Below are 17,433 nucleotides of genomic sequence, written 5' to 3'. Positions count from 1 at the left end.
AGAATTCAAGTTTATATAGAAAGATTCTGATAAATTTCTTCGTAATAGTTTAGAATTTATATTTTAAGTTATAAAAAAAATAAGAACAATTTGACAGTTAATTTTTTTTTCTTTTAATTCAAATTCTCAGTTAATAAATTTACAAAAAAATTAACAATTATCTTTTTTATAGAAAATTCAATTTTCTACAAATAAGTTTCTCATAAATTTTTCATAAACTCAATAATTTACCCAGAATTTAAATTACAAGAAAAAATTCTAATACGAGATAAATTAATGAATAAAAAAAAACTTTTTGATTTTTGAATTTTTAAAAATTCTGAGCGAACTTTAAAAATTGCTTAGTCCTAAATATTGATGGAGGCCCTTGATTTTGAGTAAAAAAAATTCAAAAATCTAAAGAAATCTAATCAAAAGAAAAAACTAAAATATGATACGTAAACTCCCGCAATTAATTTTTTTTACGCGCGAATTATTTAAATTTTCTTTATACATGAGACAATTTTTATTTTTTGTTCGTTAGGCTCAAATAGAACTAAAAAAAAACAATCTATGTATAAATGACTTTTGAAAAAAAGTTTTTTAATTTTTTTAAAACACTATCTATTTATTGATGTTTTGGTAATTAATTTTAACTTTTCGCGCATTCGTTTAAAAAAAAAAAAGTTAAAATAAAAACATTAATCGTGGATTTAGTATACAAATAACGTAGCTATAATTATATTTAATTACATTGCAATTATATATCATTTTTTTTAATTAATTAAAGATCATTGCTGTTGTTTTTGATCGTTTAATTTAAAAAAAAAAACAATAATGAACGTTTATTTGGTGTGCGTGTTATGAAAACACATACACACGTTGTTTTAATTTAAATTTAATTTATATCCTTTTTATTTGTTGTTATTAATTTTTAATTTGTTATTTTTTACATAAATTTTAACCAATGAAATTCTATTATTGTTTGTGTGTATGTGTGATAATTTAAACTACTGCTGCAACGTAGTATTGCTATTATTTTTTTGTATTTGTTGCCGTGATTGTTGTTGTTGCATTTCAGCTGCTGCTGTGTCTTTCATATGCTTCTCTACCTGGAAAACAAAAAATTTATTATTAATTTATATATTTTTTAATTGATAAGATTTTTTATTGGAGTATTTTTTCATTTTTTTACTTTAAATTAATATTCTGTCTTAAGTATTCAGTTTACGAAAATATTTATTTAAACTTTTTTATAGAGAATGCAATTTCCTTTAAAGTTGATTTCATATATTTTTGTCATATCTTCAATAGTTTAGCAAAAATTTTAGCTCAAAGATTAGTTTTTTAAATTTCAATCAATTGACATTTATCACGTTACTGAAATTCAAAATTCTGATAAAACTACCGGGTTTACACAAAATTTTATGAAAATCTTTTTTGTAGGAAATTTAATTTCCTACAAAATTTTTCTTACACATTTTTTCATATTTTTAACATTTGATTCAAATTTTTTAATTTTATCAAACAGAAACAAAATTTCTTTCGAAATTCAAATTTTTCAAAATCAATAAATTTTTTTACTAATTCAAATTTCATACATTTACTAAAATTTTTCATTATTCTTACGGTAACTTTAACTTATTCTTAAAAATACGTAATTCATTCCTGTGCAATAAGACATTAGCTTCGAATTGATTCCCGTGAAAAAGCAAAAAGTTTAAAATAAATTTTCAATTGTAACAGTGTGCAAAAAGTATTTTTTCATGATACCAGCATCAAAACAAAGTTTCAATGTCTCTACAGCCAGTCGAAAGAAACTAATTTCAGTCCAATGTCGCGAATATCAGCAAACGCGTAAATTTTGAATGCGTCAGCGACAGAGACAAACTTGTTTTGTCCCTTGGTAAGAAACAAATAATTTTTCTGCCCTTTGACTTGTCTTTCGCAATTGGAACTCTGATACTTGTAATTTATTTCATAGCAACTTCAGAATATTGATTTTGTTTACGTAAATGACAGTTCTGTGATTAAGTTTTATAAAAATTAGTATCAATAATAAATAGTATTTATTGTTTGTGCTTAATTATAAATTACAAGTGACTATTTACGCTTACGCTGATAATTGATGACACCTTTGATCTGAAATCTTTTCGTTTCATCCCTCGTCACACAATATACTATTTATTCAAATTTTTCGTGTCGAAAACTGGTCTTCAAGTGATCAAAGACGGTACCTCTACCCTACTCTTTATCAAAACTTCTAAAAAAGTACTCCAAAAAAATATTAAAAATCGAAAATAAATACTTACGACTTTTCTAACATGTAAATAAGGTTTAGATTCAGCGTTACCATGTACATTATCAACCTTGTAAGGCGGTACGATGGTAACATTACCCCATACGACAATATTTTGCCCAGACCACGTTATTTCATTAATTGTTTTAGAAATAGCTATAAAAAGTTTTTGTCCTTCTGGCGATACTCCGGCCTGCAGAGCTTTTACCATACGTTTTTTTTCTTCAACTTGATTACGTACACGTGTGTTTAGCCTCTGTAAATTGAGACTCTGTGGTGGCTCTGTTGTTGTTGGACTGACTTCTCTTTTTACTTGTACATCAGACACCAGTGATAAATTAACTATATGTACATCATTTACCGATGGTCTACCAGAGGATGATGGGCATTCTGATGTATAAATTAAGGAGAATAACCTTAGAAATTTCAAATATAAACTTACGACTAAATGACTAAAACCTACAACTTATTTATTAAAATAACAATAATTAATTATTTTTGCGTATGTTAATTAATATTTTAAATAAAATAACACATTTAATTACACATTAACATCCACAATTACAAAGACACTAGTGTACACACGGTTAATTATTATATTTTTTTAGTTTATAGTAAATATATTATTAGGTTGTATTTAATTGTAAAAGGATACTCAGTATAAGCATTTTAGTTTGTGGATCAAATGCGAGAACTTCACCCTCGATTTCTTTATTATAACAAGTTTTACATGCTACTGTACTTCCAATGCTAAACCAGTCGCTTACGCCAGCCATTTTTCGTATGTATGTTTTGCTCTGTCTAGATATATATAACTATTAAAAATGTGGGGTTCTAATGATATGTATCAACACAAGCTTGTTTTCATGTGACAGTTTTAAAAGCTAAAGGAAACTGGCGGGGTAAGTGGATACCATTTGCTTTCCATAAGCGCCACTTTTAGTCGACATGAAATCGGACGTAAAAGACGAAATTCCCAGCGCCATCTATGGAAAACGAAATGAAACGTCAATGGAAACCTGCTGTCAATTCCAGGAAATGGATGTAGCATAAGACATTTATGAATTTTAAATTTTAATTTAAATGCTGTAAAAATAAAACTACAATTTCTATTATTTAATGAACGATTTGAAATACTAAGATTTTTTTCACTTCAATTTAACTTTAATCAATACACTGATAATTAATACTTTTTTTTTTTTAATTTTATTAAATTTAATTATGAATTAAAATTTTCCCGGGTATGTTGCAAGCGCCCTAGCGCCGAGCGGAGAATCCGAACAGACCATTAGTTTTTATTCTATTGACATTTTATTTAGGGTCTTATTTATTAAAAATTAAAAAAATTTCACCACCTGTCAGTTACATTCAAATTGATGTCAATTCTTGATTGTTATGATACTGAAGTTAGCAGACGTCTAAAAATTTTGTAATTTAAAAAAAAATGCATATATAGTTTTTTAAATTTTCTACATGTGCATATTTTTAGTTTTTTTTTTTAAATTAAATTATTAAACAAAAAATTCAAAAATTGTTAATTGTCTGCTAACTATAAATCAGTGATAAGTTGACAATTTTTGATTTTTTTTTTTCAAGAATTTATTTAAAAAAAACAAAAAATATGCACATGTAGAAAATTTAAAAAACTACAGGTGAAATTTTTTCAAATATTTTTCTGTTTATGATTTATCGTTTAAATAAAAACCAATCAGACGTCAGCTAACTTCAGTTTCATCAGTATCATTTCTGACTTGTATTTTTAAATAAAGCGAGAGGTTATACACAAAATAAATAAATTTATATATTATTTGAAATATATATATTATTAATTAATAATTAATAACTAATAATAATAATTAAACAAATGGATCGATGGGTGCATGATAATCTGTCATTATTGTTAGACTTCCCAGTACCTGAAGATTTAACTCAGTATGTTGAATTAAAATAAACAAATAACGAAATAACTGTCAATTACTAATTAAATAATTATTAATTATAGGTACATACTTCAGATCCATAATGAAAGAGATTTAGATGATTACTTGCAAACTTTACTAGATTTTTCTAATCCAAAACATCGTAATTTTGTCCTTGAGTTAAAACGAAAGCGGGGTAAGAACTTTTCAAATTCTCATTTTATTTCTTTAATTATTAATTTAATTAATCAAGTGATTGATTTTTAAATTTAGGAGCAGAAAATCATCTGACAGGTTACAAAAAAATTGATGACAATTTTTCAAATCCCAATGGACAGCCGCAGAAACAGAATGATAGAAAGAAAAATAAAACTAAAGACAAGGAAGAAAAAGAAATTTCGAGTGAAAAGAACGTGAAGAAAAAGTCTAAATTCGTGAGCATTTTTTCCGATGATGGGAAAGATAAATTTACCATTATGTTGAAAAGTAAATTTAAATATTATTTTTTGCCACTAAATTATTTAGTCGGTTAATTTAAATAATTTTTTTAAAATTAATAGACAGACACAAGTGCGATTGCGAAGCGAAATCTCATTCTTTGATAAACAATTGTTTGAATTGCGGAAGAATTGTTTGCGCACAAGAGGGTTCCGGTCCCTGTTTTTACTGCAATGAATTGGTTTGCACTCCAGATCAACAATCGATTCTTGCGATGCAAACAAAACATTCAGATCAGTTGTATAATAAATTGATGGACCAGAAAATAACAAAAGATCAAATGCAGCAGCAAGCGGCTCTGCAGCAGAGAGATAAGCTCGTTGAGTTTGATCGCAACAGGTAACAAATTATTTCCTTGCTAATTTACTAATTTATTTTAATCCTCTTATTTATTTCAGTGTGAAACGTACTCAAGTTATCGATGATCAGTCTGATTATTACCAGTCAAGTGACAGTGTCTGGTTGTCAAACAAAGAACGCGCTGAAATTCAAAAACATCAAGAAGAACTACGGAATCTTAAACACGCGTCGCGTTTTAGTAAAAAAGTAACTCTCGATTTATACGGCCGTCAAATTATTGAAGAGCCTGAAGATTATGATATTTTATCTCTGCCCAATCAAGAGTATGCAGAAAATAAAAACGACATTTGCCCTGATTTCGAATTCGATCTTCCTCAAGTAATTCATTTATTTTCAAAAATTTATTTGTTTATTTATTTATTTAAAATTTATATTATTTCAGTACATGGAAACCAATAACAAATTCAAAAGTTCATCAGTTAATCCAAATGTCTCGGCTACTATTCGTCGTATTCAGGACAAAGAACTCCTGGATATGGTTGACGAAGGATACTGTCTTTCGATGCATCAACCGTACGCTTCTCTTCTAGTCGCTGGCATCAAAAGGTATTATTTAAATATTTAACCACTCAATTAACCAGTCAACTAATTAATTAATTAATAAATAAATTAATTTAAATTTAGTCATGAAGGCAGGACCTGGTACTCAGCCCACCGCGGACGCTTATGGATTCATGCAGCAGCCAAAGCTGTTTCTAAAGAAGAAATAACTAGCCTAGAAAATCACTACCGTCATCTCAGTGGTAAGTAAATTTTGAAATAATTTATAAATTAATTTAATTTAATTTAAATAATTGTTGCAGAGAATTTAAAATTTCCCAAGTCGTATCCTACTGGTTGTCTGCTAGGCTGCGTTACAGTCGTCGACGTTTTAGCCCAAGATGAATACCGTAAAATTTATCCCGATGGTGATTCAGACAGCCCCTATGTGTTTATTTGTCAAGACACTCATGAATTGTCGCTCAAATTTCCAATGCAAGGAAAGAATAAAATATGTAAGTGATTACTCATTTTTTTTATCAGTAATTTATAAACAATAATAAATTTTTTTTTTTTATCTTTTAGATAAGCTGGATAAACAAATTCATAAAGCTGCGTTAAAACATCTTACATAATATTAATAAATAATTTTTTTTGTTCAAAATACTTATGATTGTTGTGTAATTGATGACACGTCCGATACATTTTAAATTTAATTTATTGATAATATTTTATCTACTAGCATTTTCAGACCAATCCTAAAAATATCTGCGAAAAATGCGGAGATATTTCATAAGTTCCATCGGATCCCTCCTTAAGCAACAGAATATTTTCTGCGCTTGCTAATTATCTTGTTGATGAAAAATCTAAGCAGTAACTGATCGCGCTCAGGAGCGACGTCAGTAGAGTCGGACTACCAGGGATAAAATCCCTGAGCATTTAAACAAAAATAATAAATAGTAGCAATAACAATTCAACATGTTTATTGAATTAAATTTAAATAACATAAAAGCATAGATATATATTCAATATTTTACAAATTCATTCATTCATATTCTCTAATAAACTTTCAACAATTTTTAATAAGGCCAGATAATATCAATTTTTTAAAAATAATTCAGTCGAAATTTCGAAATAGGAGATTCTAGAAAGTTGGTGCAAATTTTATTGAAGGTCTCTCCTGTAAGCCATAAAAATACAGGGGTTGATGAGAAAATAAATATATACCCCCAGTTTAAATTCTTGTCCTGTTTAGAGGGAAGAAAGTCGTATACATTTTTTTTTTCATAAAATATTTGCCAATTAAATCTGTTTTTTGGGGCTGTTTATATTTTTTCTCATCAACCCTTGGGGTAATGATTTTTATACGGGGGGGGGGGGGTGCACCAACTTTTTAAAATCCCTACTTCCGTATTTCGACTGGACTAAAAACACAATTTTTCTTCCAACATCATTCAGTATCAATAAAAAAAAAAAAACAAATAAATAAATTAGTGCGCTAAAATTAATTATAGTAATTAAATATAAGTAGGCGAGTCTTTCAAATTAGCATGACATACTTCGCAAGCTTTAGCTTCTTTTTCATTAACAAGCGTACAGACCGGACATTCTTTGCCTCCACTGGCCAGAGGTTTGTCTTCGTTACCTTTTCGCCTGGATTTACCACACATTTCACAAATTTCCCGGTTTCCTGGGTTCAAAAATGTACATGTCATGCAGTTCCACTTATCCGGACACTTCTCCCTTATTATTTTATGACGGTCATGCTCAAGATCGCACTCTTGCTCCCGCTGATGCTCATACTCGTTATTAAAATGATGAAGATCAACGTAGTCATCATGATTATCAATAGGTTTGATAGACATATTTTTAACCATATCAATAATTCTCTTATTTTTAATTTGACTTGTCTTGGTGTCTTTCAATTTAATGTCATTACTCATTACATCACTTCCTTCACTGTCGTAATTATACCCAGGATTTAAATCAATAAGTTGGGTTTTGTCGTAACGTAAATTGCCGTTGCCGTTTATTTTAGAATTTTTAATTATCGTGTTGCCATGGCGACGACGCGAGTCCTCATATTTGTCAGCAAATTGATTGTCAATTATCTTGGAATTTGTCCTCCTGGTGGTGTGCTTGCGCAGAACGTCTCCACGCTCAGCAACATCTTTAGAGTACCCAAGATCATCAAGACTGCGGTATACAAAATCCCAGGAGTCTGCTGCCGTTGCTGAGTCGAGACTCATTGATGTTTTTATGGCCGATGATTTATTCCGATCAGAATTATCAACTTGTTCTAGCTGAGGTACTTTGGTAGCTGATGATTTGCTGCGACGGTGAGTGCGTTTGTCATAATTCATGCCGTCGAGTTCAATTAGCGGCGCAGCTCGCGGATATGCTGATGGAGGGACACCATAAAGTTGATTGAAATGATTACTTATCAGCGGGTCTGATTCAAAGTACCTCAAGTCTTCGTATCGTTGATAATTATCAGGGCAAATGATTCCAGGAACGTAACCAGTCGCTCCAGTGATTGGTACCACAGGAACTCTGGGCATCGTCAGTATTGGTCCAGGTCCAGGTGCTCCAGGCATTCCAACAACTCCATCAGTTCTATAATTACTTAATGGATACTGCGCACTACTGATTGGATTATTTATAATTGCCGGCTGCGCGTAATGCAAATCATAATTAACAAGTTTACGTCTTTGCTGAACGCGTTCCCAGAACCTGTGATTCAACGCGCGGATGGCGTTTTCTGGAGTACCCACGTGTTTTTCTCTAAACTCCAGGACTTCCAGCCAGGAGACCGTGAATGACTGTGAGACATTTTCCCATATCTGTTTTATTATTTGACACTCGACGAACGCGACGATGGCATCCCGGCTGACATACGAAACCCGGTCGGGATCTATCGGGCCCTCTAGTGCCATCACCCCTCGCTCGTGCACTCCAGTGTGCTTATAACCCATCAGCTCGAACATCAGCTCAGCTCCAATCAAATTGGTCTCTATCTCATGCTTATAAAAACCGCTGTAAGTTCTCAGGGTCCGATACTCTTTCCTCCAGGGTTGCGCCAGCAAATTTGCCGCGTAAAGCGAAATTGCGATCCACGCAGAACACGCGCGATACCCGCTAAAATCCGGAAGTGTCGCTGCTGATTGATGGAGAATGTGGGCTGTCTGCTGGAATACGTATTTTTTTTCATGTGGCACCAGGTGTAAATATTCTTTGATGAATCCTTTGATAAAAATTTCAAATCAATTCCAATGTTTACAATAAATTTGAATTTAAATGTTTTTTAAAATAAATACCTTCGAGTTTCCGTCTCAGTTCAATTTTTTTTTCACTCTCGTCTGTTTGTAAATACGCAAGATGACTTTTTTCAACATTTATACTTATTTCCTCTAATTTATCAATAATTGTTCCACCTGGACGGTCCAATATGTCAAATGCCATCATTTTTAATCACTAAATACATTTAAATAAAATTAATTAAACAAAATAAAGTGACAACAATTAATTATTTAAATAAATAATTACCGTGAGATGAAAATTTAAAAAATTTATATGGTAATTTTTGTATGCCTGCTCATACTGTCTCGGCCTATAAATATAAATTCTAATTATAGACAATGGGTAAAATCTAGACCCGTTTTTAATAAATAATTCAACAATCACCTTTTTCACTTGACCATTTTTGCAACAAAACTTTAAACGCTCACACATTTTTTAAACGAATTATTTAAAATGTTTTTTTAAAAAAAACATTAAATTATTTATTAATAAATTAAAATTTTAAAAACATATTATTAAATTAATTTAATTGGTTAATTATAATGAAATTTAGTAAGTAATTCACCAAAATATATAAATATAAATAATTGTTATAAATTGTTCGAGGTTATTATTAAAATTCACAAAATATAATAAAGAGTAAAAAATACGCAACTGAATTCAGCGCCATCTCTACAGTTGTTTTTTTTTTTTCCAAGTATTTATACAAAAAAAATTTAGAATGCAGGTTACAGTTAGTAATTAATTAATTAATGATTAATCTCTGATTAAAAACTCCGGCTGGAAATTTTAAATTGAATTTGAATCTGAATTAGCGGGAGTTTTAAATCAGGGAATAAAATTGAAAACTTTTAAATAATAATTAAATTTATTGGTAATGCGGCATTTAAAATTCACACGCATTGCACACAAATACATTACATATAATTACAATTACATTACGCATTATTATTATATTAATTAATATTGAGTAATTAATGAATATGAAAATATTTTTATAATTGATAATTTAATAAAAATGAGGTTTTAAAAAATTAATTTAAATGTAAACATGCCGCGTATTTGGAATGTAGCGTGTGATCTGTCAAAAAAAAATTAAATAATTGATTTAATTGTAAGTTGTGTTAATTATTGAGGAAAAACAAAAAAATGTTGAGGTAATTTAAAATATTATTGAGAATTTGTTAAATTGAGACGTGGTCTTTTACAGCGTCGTACTGTCACTTCTTCGGACTGATCATTTCCGCCAATTGTTGATAGCAGATCACGTTTTCTTTCAGCATTCTGTCAAAAAAAAATATTTTGAAATACTGGCGTTAGTAAACAATCAACTATTTCCTGAATTTTATCGTAACAATTTAAATTAACGATAAAAAAAAATAAAAAACATTTAATATACACAGGAAGAAAAATGCAAACAATTCTGCAATTTTTTAAGAATTTTTATGAGTGAATGTTGCAGACATCAGATGAATTTCAAATTGTTAATAAATAGAGTAAATAATTAATGAAATAAAATTTTCAAAAAATGCGCGCTTAAAAAATTTAAAAATTAAGTATATTTTTTTAAATATTATTTTTTACTCTATTTATTTATAATTCAAAATTCGTCTATTTAAATTTCAAAAATATCTACAACTGGGAAATTAAAATTTTTGAAATACTGTGCAATTATTTATAATTACAGTATTTATTTAATTGTCATTAAAATAAAAATATTTAATTGTTTTTTTATCAATTACCTTTTTGTCCCATTGTTGGTGGAGATAACGTAATAATATTGTCGTTTTTTCAGTGACAATTACTGTAATAATAAATAAATTAATCAATTACAATAAATAAATAAATTCCTGATCATTATCCTCGACAAAATTATCCGTGACAAATATCAGGATTTTTTGTGACCGGATATAAATAAATAAATAATAATTATAATAATTACTCACCTTGTTGAGAAGGATAATCTTTAGTGGGTAAATAAACTGATGGCCTTTTAACGCACGTTCTATTTCCATTGTCAGTATGAAAATTTGAAAAATTATTTTCATCATGTGACGGAAGTCCTTTTAAAAACTCAGAGACTGACTAAATAACAAAAAGTAAATTATTAATTTAAAAAAAAAAATATTATTATTATTTATATTTTAATTTAATTAATATATAATAATTAAAATTGCCGCGAAAAAGTTAAAAAATGATTTAAATTTTTTAATTTCGTGATATTTTACAATATACAAAAAATTTGTTTTGTATTTTTGTGGTTAAAAAAACTTTTATAAAAAATAAAAAACCATTTTTAAAAAAATGAATTATCCGCTTTTTTTTTACTTACCATTATAATAAATAAGAAAAATAATTCAAAAAAATATAAATTTTATTAATTATAATATTTTGTTTATTTAAAAATTTATTGGCATCTAGATGTAGAGTCACAAAATATATTGAGTTTCAGGTTAAGTTTTGCTCAAATTGTCATATTTATTTATGCGCATGCGCAATAAAAAATTTTTCAGGTTACAGAAAACTCGGAGCTTGACACGAAATAAAAAATAACCTAGTAGTAAAAAAGCCGAAGAATTTAAATTATTTAAAAAAACAATAATACAAATTCAAATTAAAAAATGGCCCAGAGTAATTCGCGGCGAAGTGATGCCACGACGTCATCATCCGGAGTAGAAACTGGTGAAATTAATAACATGAATGGTGATGAATCAGCGATCAGTACATCGATGACAACAACAACAACAACGACAACAACAAGTGGACATCAGTCATCAGGAAATAATATCAATGGAGAATCTGATGACTTTCCTGGTAACAGATCCCCGTACAGTGAAAACGCCGAAGAAAAAGTCGCGGATTCTGCTGGGGATGGTAAAAAGTTGGGTTTAAATACTTCAGTAAATAGCAACAATGCAACTCCAGCTAAAAGTAAATCGAAAAAACGTAAAAAGACACCTAGGGATGCTACGGCGCCCAAGCAACCGCTCACTGGTTACTTTAGATTTTTGAATGATCGCCGAGACAAAGTGAGAAATGAAAACCCAAACATGTCATTTGCTGACATAACTAAATTTCTCGCTGCTGAATGGAGTTCACTTCCTGGTGAACAGAAGCAGCAGTATCTGATTGCTGCTGAACAAGACAAGGAGAGATACAACCGCGAGTACAGTGACTACAAACAAACTGAAGCGTATCGTTTGTTCAGCGAGAAACAATCAATGGACAAACAAAATGACAAAAAAGTAACTGATGGCACAACAAATCCCGACCCAATTGTACGTAGAATTTTTCTTTTGAATATCAAGCGGGATTTTTGAATATTTGAATTTTTTTACAGGAAAATTTATCGGAAAAAGACAACGATGGGTTCTCTGGTTTTGACATTCCGATATTTACTGAAGAATTTCTTGACCACAACAAAGGTATGAAATTTTTTCGATGGAAATTTTATTTGTATAAATAATTGATATATTTTTAGCCTGTGAATCTGAATTACGACAGCTGAGAAAGGCGACATCAGACTGCGAGTCACAGAATGCTGTTCTTCAGCGTCATGTTGACAGCCTGCATGCTGCAGTAAATCGCTTGGAATCAGAAACAAACCAGCAACGAACGACCAATCAGTCACTGCAACGTCATCTTGATACATTGAGAAATCAATTGGCCAGTTGTTTTTCTTCTGTTCCTCTCAAAGGTTTATTTTTATTTAAATATTTATAAATACTACTGATATTTGATGACAATTTATCAGTATCAACAAGTCGAAGATTATGAACACGAATATCAGAATTTAATTATTTTTAATAAGCGCTAGTGTAATGTTTGTGATGCTAAAAATAGCATTCAGATGACAATTAAAAATTTTTTTATTATCGGGTCATTTGTCAAAAAAAATTTTTTAATGTCAATTAAAATTTTTAAAATTTACTTAATTAATTTTATTACAAAAATACATGATATATTTATATATATATTAGAGAATAAATAAAATTTATTTATTTATATTTACAGGAACTCATGAAGGTGCCAATTTACAAAATATCGACAGCTATATTGAGCGATTGGAATATTTATTAAGCGGTGGTGGGATGAATTCCGAGCCGTCATTCCGAAACTCTGTACAAAATGCGATTGCTCAATTTGATTTAATAGGATGACCTTCATCTCCATCTTCACCAGCTGATATTCAACACCAACAATCACCAGTACCATTACCGGCCACATCTTCATCAAATGTTGCAACAATTAATTTGAAATATCGTTCCTCAACACGACACTCTCATAAAAAGTGATGCGTTAATCACAGTACAAATAATTAATCAATTAATTAAATTTTTTCATTTATTTTTTTCACGTGGTCTGTGAGTTTAATTGACAGTTCTCTGAAACAAAACAATTAGATTTAAGTACTAATAAGATGTCAAGTTGACTGCAAAAACTTTATGGTAAAAATAATTGACGGTAATTCGTAAGTAACAATTTTACTGTTCGTTTTTTTTGTCCGCAATTTGAAGTCAACTTTCTGATTCAACGCATTTATATTACGGCTGTAAATTTACGTCAATTTTTAACTTATACTGAAGTCAAAACTTAAAACTGATAGCAAGATTTTTTGGTCAGAAAGTTGATGTCAATTAGTTGCAATCAAGTTGACAACAGTCTGTCACTGTTGACTACAAGTTGTCAACTTTCTGAGAAAATTGAAGGCAACTTTTCGTTAACTAATGGGATGTCAACTTTCTTAGAAAGTTTTCATCCAGTTGTCAGTTAATGAAATTTTAGCGTTAAACTTGACAACAAATTGGTGCAGTAAGATGTCGCTAACTTGCCGTCAATTTGGTTGTCAGGAATAATTCAAATTAAAAAAATTCAAAGATACCTGAGTGATTTAGCATTCTGAGGATGACAATTTCTTTGTAATTTAACAATACCCTGTTGTACTTCTGTAATTATTTTTATTTTTAAATCATGTGTGTTTATTGACTGTACGATTTCCCAAGTAGCCAGCGAATTTGACAGCAAATAATTTATCAAAGTCGTCGCAATCGTATTTGATAATTTATCTCTGCAAACAAAAATAAAAATTTTTGAATAAAACTAATAATCAAATTAACATTAAAAAATTACTTTACCTCAAATTTGAATCGTGTTTATAATAATAATTAGCGCACACATTATTGATAAATTTAATTGTCTGAGATTTGTGGGGATGATGTTCATGAAGACGAATGTAAGCTTCAATAATATGACCCGTGCACCGGGACACGATGAACTCAGTGATATATTTTTTCGATTGGGACACGGAAATTTCCAGGAGACTGCTGATAAGAGCCATCACCAGGTAGCAGTATTTGTGCAGTGAATTATCTGATGATATTTTCAAAAGTGTTGACAATTTTTCGATGATAAATTTACAGAAATCAGCGGCGGTGTCGGTGAAGCACCGGGTCAGTGATTCGGATACACGGAAGCTTTTGTCTGGTGGGTTCTCAGTGACAAGCAGCGGCAAGTATGTTTGTAATAATTCGGATGTCAAGTTGAAAAGGGTCACGTCATTTTTCGCGTTAGCAGACTCCAGTCCCAGCACGACCATCGAAAATATTTTCTTGGCCAGATGTCGAAGATACTCGTCCTCTTTATTCTTGAGTATCACAAATTTATTTATGTAATTTAGCAGCATGCTGGCATGAGTTTTCGTGTGCAGCATTGCGCCACAGCACAAAAATATCGTACCCAGACATCTGTATATCCACCAAGACAGTTCACTGTCCTGAGTATCGGGTCTTATTGGTGTCAGCACCCACTTGTCAAGATTACCCAAGACTGCCCGAGTCTTGACATCCAGAGCCGTGATTTCCGAGTCTTGTTCAAGAGCCCGACGTCTGTTGGCCAGCGCCATGGTCCAGCTGATCAACGACTCGGGATTTTCAACGAATTTATCTCTGTCCTGCTGATTAAATAAATTTTTGAAATCATCTAGTTCAACAACAAAACGTTTTATTGTTTTAATTTCGCTGACGGCTGATGAATCCTGACCATGGATGCAGCACTTGAGCCAGGCCTGGGTCACAAGCAAATTAAAATTTTTAATTTCCCTCAAAGGCTCCAGCTCAGGATTATTCAGAACGGAAGCCAAGTAGCAGCTGATGATCCGGGCGTCTTTTACTTTGAGGGTCGAGGTGAAGTGAATGAAAAGCGACGGGGCTTCTTGACGATTCGCTTCTGCGGTTTCTCTGTTCCTGGATGCCTGGACAGTAAATCCCACAGCAAGTCCAGCGATTTCTTGATAGTAATTACCGGCTGCTGAAAATACCATCGTGCGAACGCACCCGACGACATTTACCATCAGCGCAGCAAGCATGTTATTGTCCTTGCTGTCAATCAACGACAGCTTGTTCAAAATATCCTGAATTATTTTAAGCAGCACCGGGACCTTGTTCTTCGGACACTCGCGCAAGTAACGATCGATCCAGCCCCCAATGAAGTTGTGCTCTCCGTGATCAAGTTTCTCGCTGACCGTAATCAGCGTTGCCAGCGTGTCAATGAACGTGGACATCATCGTCCTGGCCAGCTCGTCATGCCTGCAGCAAATGACATTGACTACTTGGATGTACCTATCAGCAACCGGCTGCAAGTTCAAATTATTCTCCATGTAAACCAGCAGGACACAGAGCTGCCCCTTCCAGCTCAGCAGAATACGTCTCCGTAAATTTTCATCTTCCTGCTGCTGCTGATGATGAACTGGTGGCAAAAGGTCCAGCATTATCGCGCAGACGTTCGCAGTGTCAGCAGTCGTGACTGCCAGGGTTAAAAAAAGCGAAATAAAATTAACTAACGCGGCTTCATTGAACTCCTGGACTTTGCTCCTAGTAAATTTCGAACAAATCCGCCCTTTTACTTGATTCCAGTGGTTTGATTTTCTCCCGCCGACAGCTTGCTCGTGGCTGCGCTTCAGCACGTGGCCCAGAAAATTTAAAAACATCCCGTAACTGGACTCCGCCTGATCTTTCGACGCGCATTCAATCCTTTCCTTCACTTGTCTCAGCATATCAGCAGGAGTTTTTCTGTCCATTGATACTGACCAGAGACCCTGGGAGGTCAGGAACGGCTGGTCCAGCCTCCGATGGAAGCATTCCCACAAATTGTTGATGATCATTATTTTAAACGGCCACCAGTCAGTCGTAAGTTTCTTCAGAACTGGAATGACAACTCGAAGTTCTTCGTCGACGTCATCTGGCTGACGTGAAAATCCTCGAAGCACCCGGTCTATTTTTTCATAATTCGCTGCCACTCTTCCGCTCTCGGGACCATCAAAAATTCCATCTCTACTGTAGCCTTGGAGTTGCGCTAAATGATAAATTAACCAGACACTAAACAATTCTATTTTTACCGTCTGTTGAATTTTATCTAGCGCGGAATTAACGTAGTCCCAGAACGTGGACAATTCAAATTTGTTGTGATCCTCGATGACAAACTGGATCATCAGCCACAACTCTCTTGCGCACGTGCAACTGTACGGAGTTTTGAATTTCAAATCGCTGCAATTTACCCGCTCAAATATTTTTAATGAAACGTAGACCAGGTCATCAATCACCAGTTCAATTGTCTTGCTGAAGTCATTTACCAGCGTGTCCATTATCGCGTTGAATTTGACAGCTCGTACGTAAGTGAATAAAATAATTAACCAGCGCAGTTCCAAGTGCATGTGATACAGATGGAACTCCGGTTGGTTGCACTGGTTACCGATATTTGAAACCGCGTAATGAAAAATACTCGCGGGTACACTGGACCTCAGTCTACTGATGAATTTCTTTATCACCAGTAAAATTTTATCGACGTCTTGGAAATTTAGCAGCTGATTCATCTCCATGTTGATCCACTCAGCTCCAATGCTGCTGATATATCTGATGACGTAATCCAGTAAATTACAAATTGATTTCCTGATCTCGTACAAATTATTTTTTTCAGTTTCATCATCACCCTGGTCTAGAATCCGCGCGTTGTATTTTTCGTATCTCATTAAAATTCTCAAATTGATCCTGGAATTTTAAATAAAATTTAATTCCCGCCAATAATTATTTGAATAATTAAACAAATAAATAATTAAAATGTACTCTACGCATTCGATTAGCGGCTTCAGATAAAAAATAGCAGAAGCTCCTGGCAGATCGTAATCGAACAGCAGGACCCGGTCATCGATAACCTGAAATTTAAACTCGTTGCAATTATCATCTAATTGCTGTTTCATAAGTCCCGCAATTTTGCTCAAGTTACTGTCATTTAAATTAACTTTCCCGGCACAATTAAATGTCACAAATTTACCAGCTTCCATTTTTCGTTTTAGTTTTAATTAATAATCAAAATTTAATAATTAAAATTTTGGTTTACGCGAAACTTGAACGCGGGAATTATTTTGTTTTACCGGTAGCATTTAAAATATGTACAGTTTGTTGTAAACTTGATCTGGAGAAAGAATAAGCTTCGGAAACTTCCCCCACTGCCGCGAATTTAAAACTGCGCGCGCGCAAAAAGAAGTGGGGGAAAATTTAGCGCGCGAAATTCAAAGTGGGGGTAAAACCGAAAACACCCGAAACG

The 17,433-nt window shown here is 32.0% G+C and overlaps 6 protein-coding genes across 8 annotated transcripts; 2 read left to right on the top strand and 4 right to left on the bottom strand.

Annotated features, from left to right (window-relative positions):
* Positions 1–876: 876 nt before the first annotated feature.
* On the bottom strand, positions 877–3,178 carry LOC103578615 (protein LSM12 homolog A). The gene is made up of 3 exons (XM_008559751.3): positions 2,934–3,178; positions 2,292–2,668; positions 877–1,091 (listed from the first exon to the last, which is right to left on the bottom strand). Exons 1-3 carry the CDS (start codon positions 3,052–3,054, stop codon positions 990–992), a joined length of 600 nt encoding a protein of 199 aa, XP_008557973.1. The 5' UTR covers positions 3,055–3,178; the 3' UTR covers positions 877–989.
* A 495-nt stretch (positions 3,179–3,673) lies between these two features.
* On the top strand, positions 3,674–6,201 carry LOC103578616 (activating signal cointegrator 1). Of its 2 annotated transcripts, XM_053742799.1 has the most exons (10): positions 3,674–3,707; positions 4,048–4,210; positions 4,281–4,393; positions 4,471–4,683; positions 4,758–5,034; positions 5,094–5,373; positions 5,438–5,601; positions 5,680–5,798; positions 5,859–6,050; positions 6,121–6,201. In XM_053742799.1, the coding sequence occupies exons 2-10, from the start codon at positions 4,143–4,145 to the stop codon at positions 6,168–6,170; spliced, it is 1,476 nt and encodes a 491-aa protein (XP_053598774.1). In that variant the 5' UTR covers positions 3,674–3,707; positions 4,048–4,142; the 3' UTR covers positions 6,171–6,201. The 2 variants fall into 2 exon arrangements, with proteins under 2 accessions (XP_053598774.1, XP_008557974.1); XM_008559752.3 differs by lacking the exon at positions 3,674–3,707 and having other exon boundaries at positions 3,921–4,210.
* Positions 6,202–6,501: 300 nt separating this feature from the next.
* On the bottom strand, positions 6,502–9,467 carry LOC103578617 (uncharacterized). Its single transcript, XM_008559754.3, has 4 exons — positions 9,220–9,467; positions 9,082–9,145; positions 8,853–9,009; positions 6,502–8,779 (listed from the first exon to the last, which is right to left on the bottom strand). Exons 3-4 carry the CDS (start codon positions 8,998–9,000, stop codon positions 7,053–7,055), a joined length of 1,875 nt encoding a protein of 624 aa, XP_008557976.1. The 5' UTR covers positions 9,001–9,009; positions 9,082–9,145; positions 9,220–9,467; the 3' UTR covers positions 6,502–7,052.
* Positions 9,468–9,690: 223 nt separating this feature from the next.
* LOC103578618 (DET1- and DDB1-associated protein 1) lies at positions 9,691–11,276 on the bottom strand. Its single transcript, XM_008559755.3, has 4 exons — positions 11,168–11,276; positions 10,782–10,920; positions 10,578–10,639; positions 9,691–10,119 (listed from the first exon to the last, which is right to left on the bottom strand). Exons 1-4 carry the CDS (start codon positions 11,168–11,170, stop codon positions 10,006–10,008), a joined length of 318 nt encoding a protein of 105 aa, XP_008557977.1. The 5' UTR covers positions 11,171–11,276; the 3' UTR covers positions 9,691–10,005.
* A 53-nt stretch (positions 11,277–11,329) lies between these two features.
* On the top strand, positions 11,330–13,186 carry LOC103578620 (high mobility group protein 20A). The gene is made up of 4 exons (XM_008559758.3): positions 11,330–12,113; positions 12,176–12,260; positions 12,317–12,532; positions 12,850–13,186. The coding sequence occupies exons 1-4, from the start codon at positions 11,457–11,459 to the stop codon at positions 12,993–12,995; spliced, it is 1,104 nt and encodes a 367-aa protein (XP_008557980.1). The 5' UTR covers positions 11,330–11,456; the 3' UTR covers positions 12,996–13,186.
* Positions 13,133–17,267, bottom strand: LOC103578619 (protein MMS22-like). Of its 2 annotated transcripts, none has more exons than XM_008559756.2 (4): positions 16,953–17,267; positions 13,971–16,877; positions 13,718–13,903; positions 13,133–13,220 (listed from the first exon to the last, which is right to left on the bottom strand). In XM_008559756.2, exons 1-4 carry the CDS (start codon positions 17,168–17,170, stop codon positions 13,166–13,168), a joined length of 3,366 nt encoding a protein of 1,121 aa, XP_008557978.1. In that variant the 5' UTR covers positions 17,171–17,267; the 3' UTR covers positions 13,133–13,165. The 2 variants fall into 2 exon arrangements, with proteins under 2 accessions (XP_008557978.1, XP_008557979.1); XM_008559757.2 differs by having other exon boundaries at positions 16,958–17,024.
* Between the last annotated feature and the right edge of the window lie 166 nt (positions 17,268–17,433).

This window comes from Microplitis demolitor, chromosome 2 (assembly GCF_026212275.2).
Source record: "Microplitis demolitor isolate Queensland-Clemson2020A chromosome 2, iyMicDemo2.1a, whole genome shotgun sequence".
In the NCBI taxonomy this organism is placed as follows: domain Eukaryota; kingdom Metazoa; phylum Arthropoda; class Insecta; order Hymenoptera; family Braconidae; genus Microplitis; species Microplitis demolitor.
Note: the sequence above shows the minus strand (reverse complement) of the source record. Positions and strands in the feature narration are given on the sequence as shown.